The 22,369-nt window shown below is 42.9% G+C and overlaps 1 protein-coding gene across 2 annotated transcripts in view; it reads left to right on the forward strand.

Annotated features, from left to right (window-relative positions):
• MYO10 (myosin X) overlaps positions 1-22,369 on the forward strand; it is a 240,395-nt gene that overhangs the window by 45,752 nt on the left and 172,274 nt on the right. For both annotated transcript variants that reach the window (XM_047767779.1, XM_047767788.1), the window contains exon 2: positions 6,215-6,313. In XM_047767779.1, coding sequence (XP_047623735.1) covers positions 6,215-6,313 — 99 coding nt within the window. The remainder of the gene's footprint in view (positions 1-6,214; positions 6,314-22,369) is intronic.

Raw genomic sequence — 22,369 nt, forward strand, 5'->3', positions numbered from 1 at the left:
CTAGTGGTTGCCAGAGGTAGGGGTGGAGGAGTTGGGAGAAGAAGGTCAAAAGGGACAAACTTCCAGTTATAAAATAAATAAGTCCTGGGGATGTAGTGTACAGCGTGGTGACTATACTTAATAACACTGTATCATGTATTTGAAAGTTGCTAAAAGAGTAGATCTTAAAAGTTCTCTTAGGAGTTCCCGTTGTGGCTCAGTGGTTAATGAATCTGACTAGGAACCATGGGGTTGCGGGTTCGATCCCCGGCCTTGCTCAGTGGCTTAAGGATCCGGCATTGCCGTGAGCTGTGGTGTAGGTCGCAGATGCGGCTTGGATCCCGTGTTTCTGTGGCTGTGGTGTAGGCTGGTGGCTACAGCTCCGATTAGACCCCTAGTCTGGGAACCTCTACATGCTGTGGGAGCGGCTCTAGAAAAGACAAAAACAAAAACAAAACAAAACAAAAGTTCTCTTAAAAAAATTAACTTGTGGGGTTGATGGATAATTAAGTAGATTTGTTGTAGTGGTCATTTCTCAATATGTACAAAGAAATCATTATATTGTATACCTGGAACTAGTGTTACATGTTACTTATACATCAATTAAAAAATATTGTTTAAATCCTTGTACCAACATACATCACCTACATCCCATTTCTCGAATTCAGCGTTGTCAGGAACAGGGAAGCTCCTCCCCCAATGTCTGAGTCATCTTCTAGGTGAGGTTACTTCTTTAGTAAGTCATTGCATTTAAAGCTGAATCTACTCCAGATTTAAATAGTCGTCTTAATTTATGTTGTCCATTACAGAGTTATTTGACAACTTTGCCTTTAAAAGAGCAGATTACATTTCAGGAACAAATTGTGACTTTATGGCTTATGTTGTTAGAGACTCCGGAACTGTGGTACTTAACATGGGCCAAGCAAGCAGTTATGGGAGAAAAATAGGTGTGGTGCCCTGTTTTGGGTCTGCAGACTGAGTTGTGTGTTTGGCTAAAGAATGTTCTCTTTTCTGTGAATCTGTAATTAGAACATGCCACACAGCATGGTATTTAAAGTCCATCATCATTATCTCTTTTTAGGGTTGTTTTCTTACCTTATTTTTAAACTTTTTTTTTTTTTCAATGTTCAGGAAAGAAAATCATTCTTAAAATCAGAGAAATGTAGTTGTTTTTTAAAAAACTTTTTTTTTAAAAGTGGGGCAACAGTATGTTGAAATCTGTGATAGTGATTTTTATCTTCCTTACCTTATATTAGGATCAGCAAATTTTTTTTTTGTCTTTTTTGTTGTTGTTGTTGTTGTTGTTGCTATTTCTTGGGCCACTCCCGTGGCATATGGAGGTTCCCAGGCTACAGGTCGAATCGGAGCTGTAGCTGCCAGCCTACGCCAGAGCCACAGCAACGCGGGATCCGAGCCGCGTCTGCAACCTACACCACAGCTCATGGCAACGCCGGATCGTTAACCCACTGAGCAAGGGCAGGGACCGAACCCACAACCTCATGGTTCCTAGTCAGATTCGTTAACCACTGCGCCACAACGGGAACTCCAGGATCAGCAAATTTTTTGTGCAAAGCATCAGAAGGTGGATATTTTAGGCTTTGCATTGCTACGTTGTGTTTCCCTGGTAGCAGGAAGGAGCCAGGTACAACTTCTTGCCCAAGGAGGCACAGCAAGTCACAGACAGTTGGCTGGGGATTTATGATAATCTTCTAGGGGTGGTGTGGGGCAGTAATAGAGATGAAGATGCCCTGTACCACAGCCTCTTCTGGGCATGAACTTGGTTAAGTCTCCTGTAGTATCTGAGCCCTCCAGTCTATGTTAATGAAGAGCAGGACTTAATGGACCCAGGACCCATCTTCAGAGTTTTAACACAGCTCTTACATGTAGTCATTAGGGTTTGTGTGTGTGTGTGTGTGTTTCTTGACACTACCATTGCTCAATTATAGAAACATGATTGGATTTTTCCATTATGGAATAGTTAAGAATGTTCATGTACCATTGAGAAGTATATAGGCTGGGAGATTAAATTTTTTAAAGGATTTGAAGTGACCAAGGTATAATTAACGTACAATAAAATTTCACCCATTATTGATTCACAGTCGAATGAGTTTTAGTGTATTTATACAGTTGTGCAGCATCAGCACAATCCAGTTTTAGAATAGTTTCATCCTCCCTGGCCCAGGTGCATTTTTGACATTCAGGCAGTGTATCTCCCGGCCCCCACACCCTAGCTCTGGGCATCTCCTCATCTAGTTTCTGCATCTGTGGATTTGCCTCTTCCAGAAATTTCATATATATGGACCCCTCTAATAATGTCCTTTTTTGTGTGTAGCTTCTTTCGCTTGGTGTCATGTTTTTGAGATTCATCCTTATTGGTGATTCTGTGATTTTTTTTAATTATTGTTACTAGGGCTTCCATTGTGTAGATGTGTTACATTTTGTTTCTATACTAGTTGATGGGTGTTTGAGTGTGCAGACAAAAAACCGTTGCCTGCCATTCCCACAAAGAGTGAATGTTGCCCACTGTCAGCCACTGTAGCTGCCCCCAACTGTGCACCCTGAGGGGAATTCAGGATGGAGAAAAACAGGATACTGGCCTTGACCGTTAAGGTGCATATCTAAGGAACAGTTTCAATGACTCCAGACTCTTGCATCTTTACATACATAGAAAAGCACTAAAATCGGTAACTTGAGATGTCTGGCTTTTGTGATGAGCAATAATCTTTTGATATTCAACTACGTTTTTCCCCCCCAGCAAAAACTCCTATATATCCTGGCTCCTCCTTCACCTACCTCTTCACACGTGTAAACTCAGAGCTGAGAAGCTGTCTCCTAGGGCTGTAGTCCTCAGTCACCGCTCCCCCAATAAAAGGTAACTCACAACTTTTAGGTCGCTCGTTTTTCTTCAGTCGACATGTGATTTCCTAGTATTTGACTATTCTGAATGATGCTGCGATGAATATTTGCTTACAAGGCTTTTTAAAAACTTTAAAGTAGGTGGATGTCTAGGAGTTGAATCGTTGGGACGTATGGTCAGATTATGTTTCGCTTTTTAAGAAACTGCCAAAGTGGAAGTACTGTTTTATATCACCATCAGTTTCTCCATGTTGTCACCAACACTTGGTATAGTCAGTCTGTTTTTTAATACAGCCAGGAAACCATTTGTTGGCACTGGAAGAATGGAATCTCTCTGAACCTCTTTTTTGAAGAAGACATGTATTCCGAGCCTCCCTATCTTCCAGAATTGCTCTGAAAGATCAAAGAGATGGGAATTTATGTGCAAGTGCTTTGTCTTGTAAAACTGTTGCTGGTGATTATGTGCAGGAAAGCTTTTGGAAGTTAAACTTAACACGTATCTGTCTCAGATTAAGATGAAAACATCCCAAGTTTTAATAAAATGTGTATTTTATGATATAACTTGTTCCACCTGCTTTTCAAGGCATATTTTTACTCCGATGGTGATTCTTCTCCCTGTGCTAGGAGCTTTCTCCATATGCCTGCATTGTACATTAAATTATCAGCCTTCTTTACCAATGATAGAATATAATGGTTTGCATGTGGTGGGCAAATTTTTCTTCCCCACTCAAACTCAGATGGTCTGGTAAATGTCTGTTTGTGAGTTCGTTTTCAAATGCCTGTGGGTGGCCTCTTTTCTGAACCTGGGCATATGTGTTCTATTCGAATAGAATGGAAGCAGAAAGTCTGGGGGCTAAGAGAAACCACCGAGAACAATCTGTGTAAAAGCATCCATTTCACCAGTTTTCCTTTGCAATTCTGATTCTATGAAAATTGCTGTTTAAACTTTTTCGAAGAACAAAGGGAGTGTTTTGAATGCATTTCCCTTCCTATCTGTGGAAGATACTTACTGCTGCAGGTTTAGGAAAACTGGCCAGTGGGCTCTAGATTTGAAATCTGGGCTGGGTTTTGTAAAACTTGCTTATCAGTGACTCTTCACACATGTTAAGACCTTTGGACTAAGGAAGTTGAACTGTTTGATTATGTAGGACTGTGTCTACAAAGGGCTTTATAATACTTTCAAATTAGTTGAAAATCAACTATAATAAAAAATTTTTTAATGAAATTCATCAAATAAAAAAATAGTTCTTTTAAATTAGAAGATGAAAAGAACCATAACCATACTCAACTAAAAGAAACTGTATGCTCTGTAGCCTCTGGGAGTTGGGAGGTTTATATTAATCCTGGTGACAATTTATAATGTTTCATAACATAATCTCAATTCATACTACATAGACCATTTTGATAATTGAAGAACATATACATGAAATCTTTTTGATCCAAGAAATGCATATAATACCATTTACAGCAACATGGGTGGACCTAGAAATTATCACCTCGAGTGAAGTAATTCATACAGAGAAAGACAGATGTCATGTGATATCTGTCTATGTGGAATCTAATAAAAATGATACAAAAGAATCTATTTATAAAATAGAAACAAACTCATGGCTTTCAAAACCAATCTTATGGAAGAATTGGGAGGGTGGGAATAATATATACATACTACTGTATAAAACAGGTGATTATTGGGAGCCTACCGAATAGCACAGGAAAATCTACTCAATAATTTTATAATAACCCAAATGGTGAAAAAAAGGGTTTACTTATATGTATGACTGATTCACTTTGCTGTGCACCTGAAACTAATACAACATTGTAAATCAACTATACTCCAATAGAATACAATTTTTAAAAAAGCAATGTGGGTGATGCTCATTGTAGGTTCATGAATATAATACGAGATAATGGCTATAATTCTCTGCTATAGAGTATATCCTTGCTTATCTATTGTATTTACTAATCCCATATATCCCTGATTTGTCTTTCTTCTCTCCCTATTCCCTTTGGTAACTGATAATCTGTTTTTCTGTATCCGAGAGTCTGCTTCTGTTTAGCATATACATTCATTTGTATTATTTTTCAGATTTCACATGTAAGTGATATCATATGGTATTTGTCTTGTCTGACTGACTTCACTAAGGTCCATTCATGTGGCTGCAAATGGCAATATTTCATCCTACTTTTAATGAGTGAATAATTTTCCATTGTGTATATATTACCATGTCTTCCTATCCAGTTGTCTGTTGATGGGTTGCTTCCATGTCTTGGCTATTGTAAGTAGTGCTGCTCTGAACATTGGGGTGCGTGAATCTTTTCGAATTAGTATTTTTGTTATTGTCTGGATAGATGTCCAGGAGTGGGATTACTGAATCAGTAGCTCTACTTTTAGTCTTTTAGGGAACCTCCATACTGTTTGCATAGTGGCTACACCAGTTTACATTCCCACCAACAGTGTACAGAGTTCCCATTAAAGGTTTCTCTTTATAATCTGAATGGCTAGTGAACACCCAGTAGTTTCTTCAGACTTTTTATTTATTATCCTTGAAAACAAGCACTTTTTATGTTATAAAATCAAAGAGGAAATGGAGCCTTGAAAAGCTAAATGTTATAGTTGTCATTTCATTTGTCCAGTGGGAAACTAAAAAAGGGAAATGAAATCAGTGCCAAAAAATTATACCTCAGGTTACAACAGGAAGATCTGGAAGTTGCTATCTCTTGCGCTGTAATCCCAAACTTTGGGGTGCATTAAGTGTCGGAATCCAACCAAAGTTCTTACCAGTGGATTAGGTGCTTATGTTTACTACAACTTAATCCCTCTTTTGGAGAGTCCAGGTGACACGTGGATTTGGTACAGATAGGAAGTCAGTGAATTGTCCTGATGCCCCCACGTTGACAAGTGCATGGGGCTTTGACCCAGGAACATGGGAGCCTGAAGGCCCCCAAGCGTTCTCGCTCTGGGCTGAGGCAGTGCAGTGACCTGGTGAAACCTGGGGTTTCTGAATGTGTGATGCTGGGCAAGTTTCTTTACCTCTAGGCCCACTTCTCCATCTGTAAAATGGGGTGATCATGGCGCTTGCTTCACAGGGTGTGTGTGAGTGAAGTGTGATAATCCACGTCAGTCAATTGGACTTTAGTACTGATTTCTCTGTACTTTGTTTTCTTTCTCACTGGGGCTCTTCCCAGCCACACTTGGGGATAGTTAAGGCTCCTGGTGATGCTTGCTTGGAAGATTCATTCCTTGCTTGTTTGAGAGAGACATTTCCTTTTCAAAAGGGGATTTTTAAGGAATGTAGTAGTTCTAGTCATTTTAAGGGTGGTGTTTTACCACAAAATGCAATCCAAACTCATAGTTAAACTCTGTTTGTTTTGTTTACAGGGAACACGGGTCTGGCTGAGAGAAAATGGCCAGCATTTTCCAAGTACTGTAAACTCCTGTGCAGAGGGCGTTGTCGTCTTCAGGACAGACTATGGTCAGGTGAGCTCATGTCTCTGCAGCTTCTGACATCCATCTTCGGCTTCCTTGCCCCTATGTAAGGGCAGGTGTCCTCACTCCTCCCACCCTCATACCTTAAACATCTTCTCCAAGTGATGAAACAAAACCCCAAAAGGACTATGTAATGCACAGCTTGAGTTTGCGGGAGATGGCAACAAAAAATTCTCCCAAATCGAAATCAAAGTGTTCCATCCAGTCCCGGATGGAAGAGACTACACCTGGCTGGTGTCCTTCCTGAGGATCAGGAGAAATCAGGAGTGTAGAGTGCAGGCAGTTTGAGAACAAAGTTCACATACATTGATAACTGCTGATTGGCTTCATTGCCACTTTCCCTGAAAATTTGCAAACTCTCCTTAATGTTGGAAATACCAGCCTTCCAGTGAGACTGTAGCAGTGTCCTGATCCCTGTAAAACAAAATGAACCAAAACACCAAACTGAGCATCCTTGTCCACCTTGCAAAACAACTGAAGAAGCGCCCTGTGTTTGTGGGAATCACTGCTCCAGGTTCCCCTGTTCTTGAGGGAAAAACAAGTGCAAAGCCCCATCAGCAAAAACAAAATTTGTGAATTCAGAAACTGGTTCATTGATTATATTTGGAAAATTGTGAAGGAAACCCAGCTTCTCCATTTTATTAAGAAACTAATTTAAAAAAAAAAGTTTTAATTGAAGTCTAGTGATTTACAATGTTGTGTTAATTTCAGGTGTATAGCAGTGTGGTTTGGTTATACATAACACATAAACACACACTATGTGTGTGTGTATTCTTTTTCAGATTCTTTTCCCTTATAGGTTATTACAAGATATTGAGTATGGTTCCCTGTGCTATACAGTAGGTCTTTGTTGTTTATCTCTTTTATATATAGTAGTGTGTATCTGTTAATCCCAAGGAAGCCAATTTTAATCTTACAAATGGGTCCCTCCTTCAGAGACACATATTAAAATTTAAGACGTAAGAACTAAAAGGACATCATATGCCAGTATTTGAAACTCATAGTTTCTGAATTTCTTTTGCAAGTTGTTTTGAGAACAGAACTTCAGCATCAGTGATGTGCACTTGATAGAGCTACTTGATAGATCAAAACCTTGAGCAGAGATGGTCCACATGGTGGTACCTTCCTTGTTTCTCAGCTGAATGAGCAATAATGTTTCTGGGCTACTTTGCAGTTGTGTAGTTTCCTTTACATCTGAGAGTTTTGAATGACTCTTTAGTATTTATCTGGTGACGATAAAGCTGTGGGAGGGTGGATTTGGAGTGAGGGTGGGTGCAGGGATTGGGGGCCAAAGAGACCACATGTCTCATGGTCACTGCTACCCAGCCTGGTCTCTTTCCCATCAGGTTCTCAGTAGTATGGTAAGAGCTATTAAACTGAGGACTGAGTGACCTGGCCAGCATTTCTCTGTCTTGCCTTCACCCCACCTCTCCTGCCTTCTCATGTTCCCCAGAGGAGAATTCAGTTCCTTTTCAGGCCTTGTAGGTGCTTCCCAAAATGATATAAAAAAGGAAAACCTATTTAAACAGTATACCTGACTTGACCAAACCTAATGGATTTCTTTTCTTTTGGGGGGACTTATTTTTAATCCCTAAGATACTTTTCTTTTTTCCCCTACCAAAAATTATGGCAGAGAAGACTTAATGTTAAAATTCCACCGTAGCCATGTGGAGGTGGATGGTGCAGTGTTTAAAACACTCACGTCACTGGACATTAGAGCTCTAGAACTTTTTCATCTTGCAAAGCTGAGCCTCTGTACCTCACAAACGCTTCATTTTCCCATCTGTCCACCCCCAGCCTTGGTAACTACCTTTCTACTTTCTGTCTCTGTGAATTTGACTGCTTTAAATACTTAGGAGCAGCATCATACAGTATTTGTCCTCTGTTGCTACTGGCTTGCTTCACTGTCTGACATGGCATCTTTCAGGTTCTGAAGATGCTTTCTATTCCTATCAAATGACGCTTTGCTCAGCAGAGGCTTCTAACAGCCACTGGCAACCTCTTGGTGCTACTTACTGCCTGGAACATGTGGGCTGCGGTCTTGGTCACATGACATCCTTGCCAGCTGGTCGATGGGCAGCCCTCCTTGAGGTGGGTGTGGAAAGGGGTGGTCAGGCCAGTAGTTCCTTTCCCTCTTGACAGTATTTATGGATTGTGGGTTTAAAAAGAACTGAACCAGAAAAGTATATATACTTAAACATGAAAACAACTCCCAACTTTGACTTCAGATCTTTAATCGGTCACCCAGTCCTTGGTCTTACATTGTCTGCTCTGTCATTCCCAAGTGTAACAGGTGTAATTAGCTTGGTGACCCGTGTAGGAAATACAGGGTTTAAAATATGAGAAAAGTGAGACAGGTTGGAAAGACGTGGATCTGACGTGGATCGGGAACTGGCAGTGGCCACAAGATTGTAGTTTCTCTCTCCTGACTTAGTTCTTCGTCTCCTCACATCTCAGGTTCCCTGTGGGACATACAGGCGTAGACACCAGAGATTAGGAGAAGTTTGTTAACCCGTCCTGGCGCCTGGGACAGGAACACCCACTCTTTAACTGGGCAGGGATAGATTCTTGAAGGAATTAGGGCCAAAGATGTAAAGCCTGGCCTTGTCCTGGTCAAAACCGGCTGTGTTAGCTTTTCAAGGTATTGGCTAATTTCAGCCCAATTCGATGTCAGGTTATTGGTGTTTCTGAGGGGAAGGGGAAATGGAGAGTTGTTGAATGCATAAAATATTTAATTTAATTTATTCTTAGCCCTTCTTTTTTAATTTCTTTAATTGTTTTTCATTATGGTTGATTTACAATATTCTATTGATTTCTGCTGTGTGGTAAAATGACCCAGTCATTCATATATATATATATATATATATATATATATATGTATATATATATGTATATATATATGTGTGTGTGTGTATATATATATGTATATGTATATTTCTTTTTCTCACATTATCCTCTATCATATTCCATCACAAGTGACTAGATATAGTTCCCTGTGCTACAGCAGGATCTTGTTGCTTATCTACTCCAAATGCAATAGTCTGCATGTATTAACCTCAAACTCCCAGTCCATCCCACACCCTCCCTCCTTCCCCTTGGCAACCACAGGTCTGTTCTCCATGACCATGAGTTTGTTTCTTTTCTGTAGATAGGTTCATTTCTGCCATATTTTAGATTCCAGGTATAAGTGATATCATCTGGTATTTGTCTTTCTCTTTCTGACTTCCTTCACTTGGTATGAGAGTCTCTAGTTCCATCCACGTTGCTGTGGGTGGCATTTTGTTCTTTTTTATGGCTTAGTAGTATTCTGTTGTGTATAGGTACCACATCTTAACCCATTCATCTGTCAGTGGACATTTAGATTGTTACCATGTCTGGCAATTGTGAATAATGCTGCAGTGAACATAGGGGTACATGGGGTACAACATTTTAATTTTGGAAAATGGAAAAGTTCTGAAGATGGATCATGGTGATGGTTGCATAACAGTGCCAGGGTCTTTAATGCCTGAGCTGTATACTGAAAAATGACTAGAATGGCAGATATTATGTTAGTATGTACATATAACCACAAGAAGAAAAAGATATCAGTGTTTGAGGTCAACTGGTAACTGGTAAAATCTGTCAAATGGGTATTTTTCTGTATCTTTATAAACAATTTCGGTAAAAATTTTTGTTACCAAAATGTGACCATTTCAGAGTCCGTAGGCAGCTTACAGACTATTAGTTTAATTACCCTTTGGTTTAGAGAAGTGCATCCCTAACTTTACAGTACAGGACTCACTCAGGGTCTGGTTCCTGATGCAGCTTCTGATTGGCAGGTCTGGGGTGGGGCCTGAGAATCTGCATTACTCACTAGCTTCCTGTGGAGTGTGGATGTGGCTGGTCCAAGATTCGCATCTGAGTAGTGAAGATTCCCAAGATACTGCCTAGACCTGCTTTAGCGTCATAGCTACAGTGAGGAGCAGGAAACACTCTCAGTCCTCCTAAGTGTCCCACCAGGGCCACTACTATGGAGGAAGCAAAGGGAAGGAAAGAGCTTCAGGTGGAAAATTTCTCTTAGGCCTTTAGAAGCTTTTCTGTTCTCTGTCTGTCTCCACCCCCAATTCCAGCAATCATTTCACCTCAGGTGCGTCCAGGGATTGTGCTGGCTGCAGTGAAGTTAGGTCTTGGGTGAATTAAAAAGAGGTTTTCAAATCCCATTTAGTGTTGGAAACTCAGCAGAGCCACAGGTAGCTAAAATCCCAAAATGGGGCCGTTGGGGACGTGAGGCCGTAGGAGAGAATACTCTTGTTTTTGGTGTGAGCACCCAAGAGCCCTCTTTCTTATTTCATTCAGTCTCAGTGTTTTGCACATTCACTCAGCTGTTTCGTTTTGTTTGGGGCCAGGGAGATAGTTTTATATTCATCTAAAATTCCAGTGCAGGAGTTTCTTTTGTGGCTCAGAGAGTTAAGAACCCCACTAGTATCCAAGAGGACACAGGTTCGATCCCTGGCCTCGCTCAGTGGGTTAAGGATCGGGCATTGCTGTGAGCTGTGGTGTAGGTCACAAACACAGCTCAGATCCCTTGTTGCTGTGGCTGTGGTGTAGGCTGGCAGCTACAGCTCTGATTCAGCCCCTAGCCTGGGAACCTCCATGTGCTGTGGGTACAGCTCTAAAAAGAAAAAAAAAAAAAAAATTCCAGTCCATGCTAAAATGTAAGCTACTATAGGTGGGTCTCAGGAATACAGAGGACCAGAACATTCCCATTCAACTCATAACTTATGCTGTCCTTGTTGTGAAGTGTTTACAGATAGGAAGAGAAATGTTCAAGTGACATGGTCACCTTGCTGAAAAAATTCAGTTGGGACCTCTCAGGTTCAGCGCATACGGGTCTGGTCAGCATGGGCTCAGAAAGTTAGAAATGGCTTTGTCTTTTTGCACCGTGGGCTTTGGACAGAGTTTTAGGAGAGCACCACGGTTCTGCAGGGTGCAGATTTGGCTGAAGAAGACCCACCCTGGTGAAAAGGGTAGGGTGGAAGTTGACATCGAATGTTTGTCTTTTCTGAAACGTTCACGGGCATGTGGGCCATCACCAAGCACTCTTTAAGAACACTGCAGAATTGACTAAGTTCTAAATGGTTTTTCACTTTGAGAATCAACTATTTTCTCTTCTGAAAAAAGCCTAATTTGATCGCTTGGAAATAGCTTAGAGGGATTGTCAATTTAACTAATGAATTTTGGGGGGTAGTTGTTTAACTTGCCCCAGTCAACTTAACCCAATTACTCTCTGTGGCAGTCCTGTTGTGGCTTCTGAAAGGTTTTACTCACTGGGGAATTAATCGTCTCAATCTACAAGTTATTGTCCGCCTCCCTGTCTTTCTCTTCTTATTTGCGCCAAGTATAATTAGACTCGGTTTTAAAAGTTCTTCTTCTCATTTTATTAGTCCACAAAAAAGCCATTACAGTGCCTGGTACTTTCAAGTTGTTCCCCCCAACCCCCACCCCAAGACAGTCAGACTTCCTCAAGCCACACAGGAAACTCAGCCCTAATGATTTATCATCACATCTCTCATTGAAAGCCATCTCTAACCTTTTGGGTTTGACCTTGACTTTGTCCTATTGGCCTTAACACTCTGGGCCCAACTTTGTGAAACTTGATGATAGGTCAGTGTAGTGATTTTTTTTTTTCCCCCATTGCATTCTGGGGTCATTTTCACAGACTTTCTGCTCTGCCCAGCTGCTTTTCTTGATTTTATATCCTTTAAAAATATTTTCAATTATTTTTTATTAGAGTATAGTTGATTTACAATTGTGTCAGTTTCTTCATACAGCATAGCGACCCAGTCATACATATATTCATTCTTTTTCTCATGTATCTTCTATCATGTTCTATCCCAAGAGATTGGACATAGTTCCCTGTGCTGTACAATAAGACCTCATTGCTTATCCATTCTAAACATTCCAGCTGCTTTTCTTTGCCCCACCCCCACCCCCAATGCTTCATTTTGCCCCCATGGGTGTCTTTGTGTGTCCCTTGACTGTCTTGTGGATGTGGCAGCTTTTTGGCCTCTCCATCCCCCCCACCCCCTCCTCTCCACCCCCATACACTTCATCTCTCCACAACCCCCTCCATACACCCCTCTCCACGCCCCCCTCACCTCTCACACCCCCTTTACCCCCCCCTCTCCCTGCACCCCCCCACACCCCCCCTCTTACCCCCCCTGCCCCCCTCCACACCCCATGTAGGGCCACTCCTGAGTTGCAGAGAAATCTCCCCAGGCCTGTTGAGCGCTGGAAAGTTGACCACAAGGCAGCCCAGCACGTCTCCCATCGCAGAGCTGCGAATACCACCATGTGACCCCCTACCGATGATCAGGAATCTGACAGCTAGAATTAAATAATTTCAGCTGTAGGTGGGAACAGGTCGGATCTTGGACCACTGAAGAGACGTGGAGGATGCTGGCTATTTTAACCAAGTTAAGAATTTCATCTGAAAGGGAGCTGACTGCACCCGCTGCCCCCGAGAGCCCAAGCTGCATTCCCGGCTTCACACGTGGAGCCAGCTGTTGGCCGAGGCAGCTGCCCGAGTAAAGAGGTCTCACCTGCCAGTTCCTCATCCTTGAGTGGGTGGGGAATGGGTGAGCAGCAGTTGGCACCACCCCCATGTGTGGTGGCGCCGTCTGGGGTCCCCCCAGGGCAGCTCCCATGAATGGTGGGGGTAGGAGTGGGAAAACCAGCAGGGAGACAGCTAAACTCAGGAAGATGGGGGAAAACGCGTTCAGGGATGACATTGATGATGCGAGAGTCGTGTCATTAGGGTACTTTGACTCCCAGAGCCAAACTCTGGGACAGCAGGGCAGATGCTTTCTAGTCGCCTGACCTGCATGTCATTCCCTCACTTTGATGTTGTTTGAAAACAAAAAAAGTGCATTCTGTCCCCTTCTCAAATTTTTTTATGTCCTTTTTGGTAAAGAGAAACATTCTGCTATTAATACACTTCTGTGGGAGACATCTTGGCTGTCTTTTTTCCTCAAAAGGAAAAAAAACATTCTGTTTTCACTCCCATTGGCCTCTCCAGGTCTCAGATGTCCCTTGTGTTGCAATTGGTCCTCCCATCGAAATTATGGCTCAGTTGAAGCATATGACGTCACCATCCCTAAGCAGTGAGAGAGTTGAGTATCAGACATTTCCTGTGGTTGAGCCTAAGCATCATTAATTGCCTCTGTTTTAATTGTGTGTTTTAGCTTATCAGTTGTTTATGATTTAAAGATAGGTTTTTGTTTTTTTGTTTTTTTTTTTCCCTGATGGCATGAGGTGAAGTTTAACAAAGTTGCTTTTTTGGCAGTCCAGCTAAGCTGAGAGGCAGATATATCCTTAAAACAATACACAGCCCTGGCTTTTGGGGTACCACTGCCATCTTGAAGTCTGTTATGTGTGTGTGTGTGAACAGCTGTGACATTTGTATTCCTTTAGGGAAATTGATTTTTTTGGACAGGTGTGTAAAAGGTTTGCTGTGATCTCTGCTGCAAATGTCCAAATTTGAGTTGAAAGAAAAATGAATGGATAAATATACAATTTATTTTATGTTTTTGAATTGAAACTTGGGTTTTCTTGTGTGTGTGTTTATTGTGGTAACTATAAATTTCATAGAATTGACTAATTGAACTGTTTTTGAGTGCAATTCAGTGGTATCAATTACATTCATAATGTGTTCCACCATCACCACTGTTTCGAAAACTTTTTCATCACCTCAAACAGAAATGCTGTACCATTAAGCACTAACTCCCTTTGCAGCTAGTTTTTAGAATACTGTCCTCTTGAATAGGTTTTCTTGGGCTGCTTCTGGATATAAAAGTGCATTAGAAAGTCTGGTTTGGGAGTTCCCATTGTGGGGAAGTGGAAATGAATCATGGGGTTGAGGGTTCAATACCTGGCCCCGCTCAGTAGGTTAATTAAGGATCCGGCATTGAGCTGTGGTGTAGGTCGCAGACAGGCTGGGATCTGGCGTTGCTGTGGCTGTGCCCTAGGCCGGCAGCTACAGCTCCGATTAGACCCCTAGCCCGGGAACCTCCATATGCCACAGGTGCGGCCCTAAAAAGACAACAACAACAAAAAAGTCTGGTTTGTATCCTTTCTTAAGGAATAGACACCATCAAGAAAGAACTGCCATAGACCTGGCTCCAGAGTCCAAGGGTGGAGAATTGGATGGTGACTTGGCTCTGTTGACCACCAAGGGGCATTTGGCATTGACCTTGTGATGTGTGCAGGGGAGGATGTGCTGCCCTTATGGGTGGGTGAAGAGCCCTTCTCAAGAAGAAGGTGACCGCACAGGCATCAAAAAGTAAAAGGGGGAGTTCCCGTCGTGGCGCAGTGGTTAACGAATCCGACTAGGAACCATGAGGTTGCAGGTTCGGTCCCTGCCCTTGCTCAGTGGGTTGACGATCCATCGTTGCCGTGAGCTGTGGTGTAGGTTGCAGACGCGGCTCGGATCCCGCGTTGCTGTGGCTCTGGCGTAGGCTGGCAGCTACAGCTCTGATTCGACCTGTAGCCTGAACCTCCATATGCCAAGGGAGCGGCCCAAGAAATGGCAAAAAGACAAAAAAAAGTAAAAGGGAAGAGGGGCATGCTGGTGACAAGTAGCAGATAGTTTTTAAAAAATCAGATGTATTTGCTTTCCTTTGTTCCTTTTGGATCCAGCTGTTATTCTTGGAATTCATTTCCATCCAAACAGTGCAGCTATAGTACAAAGCCAGCACTGAGCTGGGAAACTCTCAGATTCTCTGTGCTTTTCCCATGTTTTGCTCTTTCATCCTGGAAATACCCGTCTCTGAGATGGCTATTAACACTAGCCCATAGAGTGTCTTAGAATCAGAAGCCTATACTCCAGAGGAGTTCCCCTTATGGCTCAGTGGTAATGAACCCAACTAGTATCCCTGAGACTGCAGGTTTGATCCGTGGCCTTGCTCAATGGGTTAAGGATCTGATGTTGGTCACAGATGAAGCTCCGATTCAACCCCTGGCCTGGGAACTTCCATATGCCTTGGGTGAGGCCTGAAAAAGAAGAAAAAAGTCTATGCTCCAGAGACAGCATCACTGGGGCTTTGTCTGGTGTTAATTTTTTGTCCAACTTACTTGGTTTAGAGTGAAAAAATTGCTTTTATGCCTGAAAAGCCACGTGACAGACTCTCTAGAACTCTTCCAAGAATCTGGTTTGGCATCTTGTGCCTTAAAGATGGAAAGTCAAATGTTTCCATTAATTTTCACTCTTGCGGACTATAGGAGCAAAATAATGTCCGATTATTAATGCACGTAGCTCCAGAAAAAAACACGTGTGCATTTGTAAATCTGCCCAGCTGTGCGTGGACACTAGCTTGTTGTAACTTGGCAAGAGATGGTGTGCACACGCACACACACACTGTCTCTCTCATTCTCTCTCTCTAAATGATTTTGCAGGAGAGAGCCACTGACCTCTGCCTTAGGTCATGACCTTCTGTGGTTTCCTGTCCCCCATTGAACCAACTTGCTGACTTTCTCCTTTGTGGCTGTCTCTTCACTTTGGCCTCTTCTTTCCTCCCTGTGTCTGTTGACTGAGCCTCCTCTTCCTATCCTTTAGGCTTAGTCTGTTGATTTGAACCCAAGTCTGCCTCCGACTTCCCTGTGCCTCCCATTTTCTGTCAACTTCCTATTTTCAGACTCTGCTCCAGGCAGCTCAGCTGACTTGTGCCTGTGCAAGTCCGGGGTGTGACCAGGCCCTGCCTGTAACCCTTGGGGGTGCTGAGCCCGTGTTGCTAGTGTCCAGGTACATAGAGAAGGGTTGACATTTTGTACCATTGGACTCATGGTTGCTTTCAATTTTATGGTTTGTTTAGCAAATCAAATTGCTCATACTTGAAGGTAAGCAGGATACTGTCATGCCTTGATACCCATGAATATTAAAAATAGTTAGCAAATTAATGCTGGATACTAAGCTTGGACCAGGTGGTAAATTATGACAGAGAAGTGATGAGGAAAACTGGCTAAATCAACACTCAATTTTTTTTGAAGCTTAACTACCACACCTTTATTATAAGCATCATTTTATGAAAAATGTATGTGAGAGTTTCCATTGTGGTTCTGTGGGCTAAGAACCCAACATAGTGCCCGTGAAGATGCGGGTTTGATTTCCTAGCCTTGTTCAGTGGTTTAAGGATCCAGCATTGCCACAAGCTATGGTGTAAGTCACAGATGCAGCTCAGATCTGGAATGGCTGTGGCTGTGGCGTAGGCTGACAGCTGCAGTTCCGATTCAACCCCTAGCCCAGGAACTTCCATATGCCACAGGTGCTGCCCTAAAAAGAAAAAAAAAATTTAAAACAATGTATGTGAAGATGTTGAAAACAAAAACAGTTTGGAAAAATTATCTTCAGGAGTCAGACATGTCACCATTTAATGCCGGGTATAATTTCGGTAGAAAATGCAGAAGCAATGTATCAGAGCAAATATAGGCAGTTGTTGGTTTGTGACTGAGGTAGAGTGCATTTCAAAAATTCATGTGTAGACTCATCATTTGGAATCAGTTTTCCTAAAGACTCAGTGACACGTGTGGGACATTGTTTACCCAGTCTGTCTACAAAGACCTCTTTGGGTACCACCTGCAATGCAAGACTTGGGGTGATGTGAAAAGTCCTCTATCGCCCAAATCCAGCTTTAACCATGTGTTTGTTGGGTTCCAGCCCAGGGTGCCACTGTGGTGAGATTAGGAAACCATATGATTGCCTTCCTGGGGAGCTTTGGGCAAGGGGGTGCCCCACTTCTAAGCCGTGTCCTCCTCATGAGGGTCGTTGTTTGGGATGTGCAAAGGGAAGAGAGTACCATTTGCTGGGTAACATCTCTATGAGGCACCATGCTGGTGCATCTTACCCCTCTCTGTCCTATTCGATCCTCACAACTACACTGTGAAGAAGCCATGATCAGCTGTCTTTACTGACATGAAACTTGAGCTTGCACAGGATAACATGTCCATGAGCCCACACTTGGTCAAGGATGAGTTCAGAGAGTTGGCTTTGGATCCAGAGTGGATCCGCTTTCTGCTTGATCACATTACTTCCTCTGGAGGAGTGTTGAGGTATGACAGGGTGAGACCACTGATGGGGGTTGTTGCCTGTTTACCTTCTCAGACCCTGTGACTGCCCATCCTGGCTTTTCCCCCAAGTCATTTCTGTTCTTTCTTTGGGCCCCTGGGTCCTGGAGTGTCTTTGGCTCCTTTCGGGTCATGACCTTTGTGCTTTCTTTTTTTTTGTCTTCTGTCTCTTCAGGGCCGCACCTACAGCATGTGGAGGTTCCCAGGCTAGGGGTCTAATCAGAGCTGTTGCTGCCAGCCTATGCCAGAGCCACAGCAACACCAGATCTGAACCGCATCTATGGACCTACACCACAGGCTCACAGCAGTGCTGGATCCTTAACCCTACTGAGTGAGGCCAGGGATCAAACCTGCAGCCTCATGGTTTCTAGTTGGGTTTGTTTCTGCTGTACCACAACAGGGAACTCCTGTGCTTTCTTTTGAAGTTACTCTTTAATAAGATCAGTGGGTTCTGATACCACCTCCAGTTTCCTCCTTTGTGCTGACCTTCCCCCTTTATTTTGTTTTATGGCTCCAGGGAAATGGAAGGGTCAGCGAAATCTCCTTTTTCATTTTAATGTTTCATCATCTTGTGTTTACAATCTCACTTCCACACTGTTGCTTCTGATGGAATAGTTCTCCACTCTGGCTGCACATTGAATTTGCTGGGAGGCTTTTACCAAGAGCCTTGGCCCTACCCCCACAATAGTGAAATCAGTCTCAGCTGGGACTCAGCCTGCTGTGTGTTTTGAAAAAGCTATCTGGGTGCCATTAATAATCAGTCAAGGTCAGAACTATTTCATGAAACGAATGAGCCTCATATCAAAGTGGTACATGGAAAGTGGTTGAAAAAGCACAACTTTGGCATACTGGGCTTAGTAAAAGTTCACATTACCTGTGATTTCTAGGCCTTGGTTTTTTCCTGTACAGCTTCTTTAGTGGATACCTTTTCATTTCTTTTTTTTTAAGTTGTTTTTTTTTTTTTGGAGTTCCCATCGTGGCTCAGTGGTTAACGAATTTGACTAGGAACCATGAGGCTGTGGGTTCGATCCCTGGCCTTGCTCAGTGGGTTAAGGATCTGGCGTTGCCCGTGAGCTATGGTGTAGGTTGCAGACGAGGCTCGGATCCCGCATTGCTGTGGCTCTGGTGTAGACTGGTGGCTACAGCTCCGACTAGACCCCTAGCCTGGGAACCTCCATGTGCCATGGGAGCGGCCCTAGAAATAGCAAAAATAAATAAATAAATAAAGTTTCTTTTCTTTTTTTTTTTTAATACCACTGCACCTGTGACATATGGAAGTTCCCAGGCCAGGGGTTGAATTGGAGCTGCAGCTGCTGGCTTATGCCACAGTCAGGACAACGCAGGATCTAAGTCACAGCTTTGAACCATGCTGTAGCTCACAGCCACACCGGATCCTTAACCCACTGAGCCAAGCCAGGGAGCAAACCTGCATCCTTCTGGATACTTGTCTGGTTACCACTGAGCCATGACAGGAACTCCTCACCTTGAACTTTCTAAGAGAAATGTTCAGTATTTTGCTCTGTGTGGGTCATCAGGCTGGCTGTATTTTACTGTATGCAGATTGCATTCAGTGTTTTGTTTTGTTTTAAAGTAACATCTAGCTTGTTTGAAGGCCGCTGTTTGTATTGGAGTTACATGTGTGACGAACACAGTACTACTGAACTCAGAGTTGATGTGGTTACTCCAGTGTTCAACTGAAGTGGCAAAGCATGGCCTGAGCCTGCTGCATGTTCCATACAGCTTATGAGATGAGAATGGTTTTCACTGTTTTTAAATGTTTGGAGAAATAGCAGTTATTTTATGACACATGAAAATGGTCATAAATTCAGATTTAATGAAGGTGTATAGGAACCACAGCCACACCCATTCATTGGTTTATCTAAGACTGAATTTGACCCACAGCATCACAGTCCAAGGGTTTAAAAGTGTGTTAACTCTCTGGCCCTTTTGCAGAAGAAGTTCACTATCTCTGATCTGAAGGCTCATCTTCCCCAGTTACTTCTTATATGATGTTTAGTGATGTAGGTTCCAGTGGTTCCCAGTCCTGGCTACACATTGAAATCACTGGAGGGGCTACCAATTGGGATGCTTGGACCTATTCCTCAGCCAGTGGTGACAGCCTCTCTGGAGGTGAGCCCAGGACCCAGCGGTACAGCCTCTCTGGAGATGAGCTGGGTCCCAGTGGTGCAGCCTCTCTGGAGGTGAGCCCAGATCCCAGCTGTGCAGCCTCTCTGGAGGTGAGCCCGGGACCCACTGGTACAGCTTCTCTGGAGGTGAGCCCAGATACCAGCTGTGCAGCCTCTCTGGAGGTGAGCCCAGGAATCTGTACTTGGAACCAGCACAGCTGGCCGGCAGCATTCTGTACTAAGTCCCCGGCTAGTAGATGGATTCCTTGTTAAGCCCCATCATTTTGATTTCCCTATGAAGGGAGATGCCTTTCCCAAGAGGACAAAGATGGACAGAGACAAAAACCGATGCTTCTGCTGCCAGGAACACTACCTGAAGGGCAGTGGCTCTCGGAATTGAACAGGCATCAGAATCCCTTAGAGGGGCTTCTTAAACTACTCATTCCAAGGCCTCAGCCCAATGTCTGGTTCAGCAAGTCTCAGGTGGTGCCTGAAAATTTGCATTTCCAACAGGCTCCCAGATGCTGCTGCTGCTGGTCTGGAAGGCACACTTTGAGGACCAGTGTGGAGGACTTGGTAGGCTGTGTGTGTGTGTGTATGTGTTGTGTTTTTTTTTATTAATCCATGTTCTAATTAAAAGTATCTGAGACAGCCTTCCCCCCAAAGCGTGTTCTTTAAAAACACAGATGGTCACTCACACAATCCGAATACGTTTCTTGCTTCTGCAGCCATACAGGACTTATTCCTGAATACTGTCCTGTTAGAAACTGTCTGATCATCTCAGTTTTAAATGCTGACCCTTGTCAGTGGTTTCGTCTCAACTGAATTTTTTTTTTTTTCTTTCTTCTGGGTTAGTGGAGAGCCACTCCCAGGCGCAACAAAAAGAAGAAAAGACTGTGTTATGTGTGAATTTCATCCCAGCACATTTCCAAGGAAAGTCTGCTCCTGGGAGCATTTCCAAGAGTGAGCTGACTGTGCTTCTGTGCTTTCAGTGAGCGCTGTGTCAGGTTGGACACTTAAGGCTTATTTTTAATATTAAAAGATGAGCAGTTAAGTTGGTAACTTACCACTTGCCATGCGAGGCAATTGCATAATCCTCGTTTTCTAAGTGAGGTGCAAAGCTAGAGAAGAAGAGAGAGTGATTCCATGTGTAGAAGCTGCTATTAGAACTCCCAAGCTCAGGCTAGTCTTAGGTTTAATATATTAATATTTGATATATTAAATAATATATTAAATAGTAATTTAATATTGATAAATTACAATATAGTAATTATATTGTGACAGTTTTGTATATGAATTATAATATATTAATTACTATATTAAACATTAATATATTAAACCTAAGACTAGCCAGAGCTTGGGAGCTGTTTTATCCCATTGGCCATGCCATCCTGGTAGAGAACACTGGTGACCAGAAAGGGGGCCAGGACCAGAGTAAGGGGACGAGGGGTATCTGGGGTGCACACGTGAAGAAGCATCACTCGGGGTCATTGCAGATGCTGAAGCAGCATTTGCAGGAGCCCCAGAATTGGTTCACCCTTTTGCACCTCGAGCTCCTTGCTTCATCTTGATCTCAGCCTGCTTAGGACCTAGGAGTTTAAGCCAAGACTCCCATCTTTTTCCTTCCCAAAATGTTCTGGGAAATGACTTATTTATTTGTTGATTTTTAGTTTTTCTTTTTTGGCTGTCCCATGTCCAAGGGAGCTACCGGGGCCAGGATCAGATCTGAGCTGCAGTTGTGACCTACACCGCAGTTGTGACCTATGCAGCAGCAGCAATGCTGTATTCTTTTAACCCACTGTCCCGGGCTGGGAATCGAACTGCATCATGGCACTTGCAGAGACACTGAAGATCCCGTTGTGCCACAACAGGAACTTGTAGAAACGCCTCATTTTGAACAGTCCTTTCTTTGATTTTTTTTTTCAAGTATCTGTGTCAATACATTTTGGTCAATTTAAGATTACATTACTGCAGTATATAACACAATGTGTAATATGATGGTTTTGATTATTCAAGTGAATTTTTATGGGGAAAAATGTCCCCAAAGGGCTTCCTAGATGAAGCCTGTCTAGCAGACTTGTGCATTCTCCCATAAAACTCTTTAAGGTTACATTTTTAAATTCAGCACATGGCCTGTGTTAAAAGTTCTAAATGCAGTGGCTTCATTTCAGAGGTTTGAGTCGGTCTTTAATCTAGCTGCTGTTTGGGTGTTCCAAAAGGCTGTTGTAATAATTTCGAAATAATTAATAGGATTTCTGAGTCTTCCAGGGAGGGTAACTGGGTAGCTAGCCCTAGAGAATTGAGCAAGTATTTTTGTCTTCTGGAATGATCTCCTGTTCTGAAATGCATCTGTCTTCCTGCCATGTCAGAGTTCACAGTTGCTTGCTCCAAGCATCTGCTTTTGCTCTTGCAAACGGAGCTAATGACAGATGTTTACTGGCTGATGCTGAGAACCACTCAGTCCTATGACAATGGGCTGGAGCATACGCTGTCCCTAGCTTCAGGAAGCTTTTGTTAGCAGAGGACTCAAAAGAGATCAGGCCACTGGGGAACATTGCCAGCGTGCCTTTTGAATGGCAGATCCTGTCCAAATAACCTAATTTCCTTCCCTGAGCAGCAATAAACCAGGGAGATTAAAACGACAGGTTTTTCAATTTGAGCAATTATTTTGTTTCTGATTTAAAAACGTCCAAAATTAAAATGTAAAGGTCATTCACTTAAAACATTTAGGGGGCTTTATTTTTCCCCCCTTTCACCAAAGGGACTTTACTTGGCTTAGAAAATAGTACGTTGGTCTTATAAACATTCATTGGAGAGTCCATGT

Source organism: Phacochoerus africanus, chromosome 1 (assembly GCF_016906955.1).
Source record: "Phacochoerus africanus isolate WHEZ1 chromosome 1, ROS_Pafr_v1, whole genome shotgun sequence".
Lineage (NCBI taxonomy): Eukaryota > Metazoa > Chordata > Mammalia > Artiodactyla > Suidae > Phacochoerus > Phacochoerus africanus.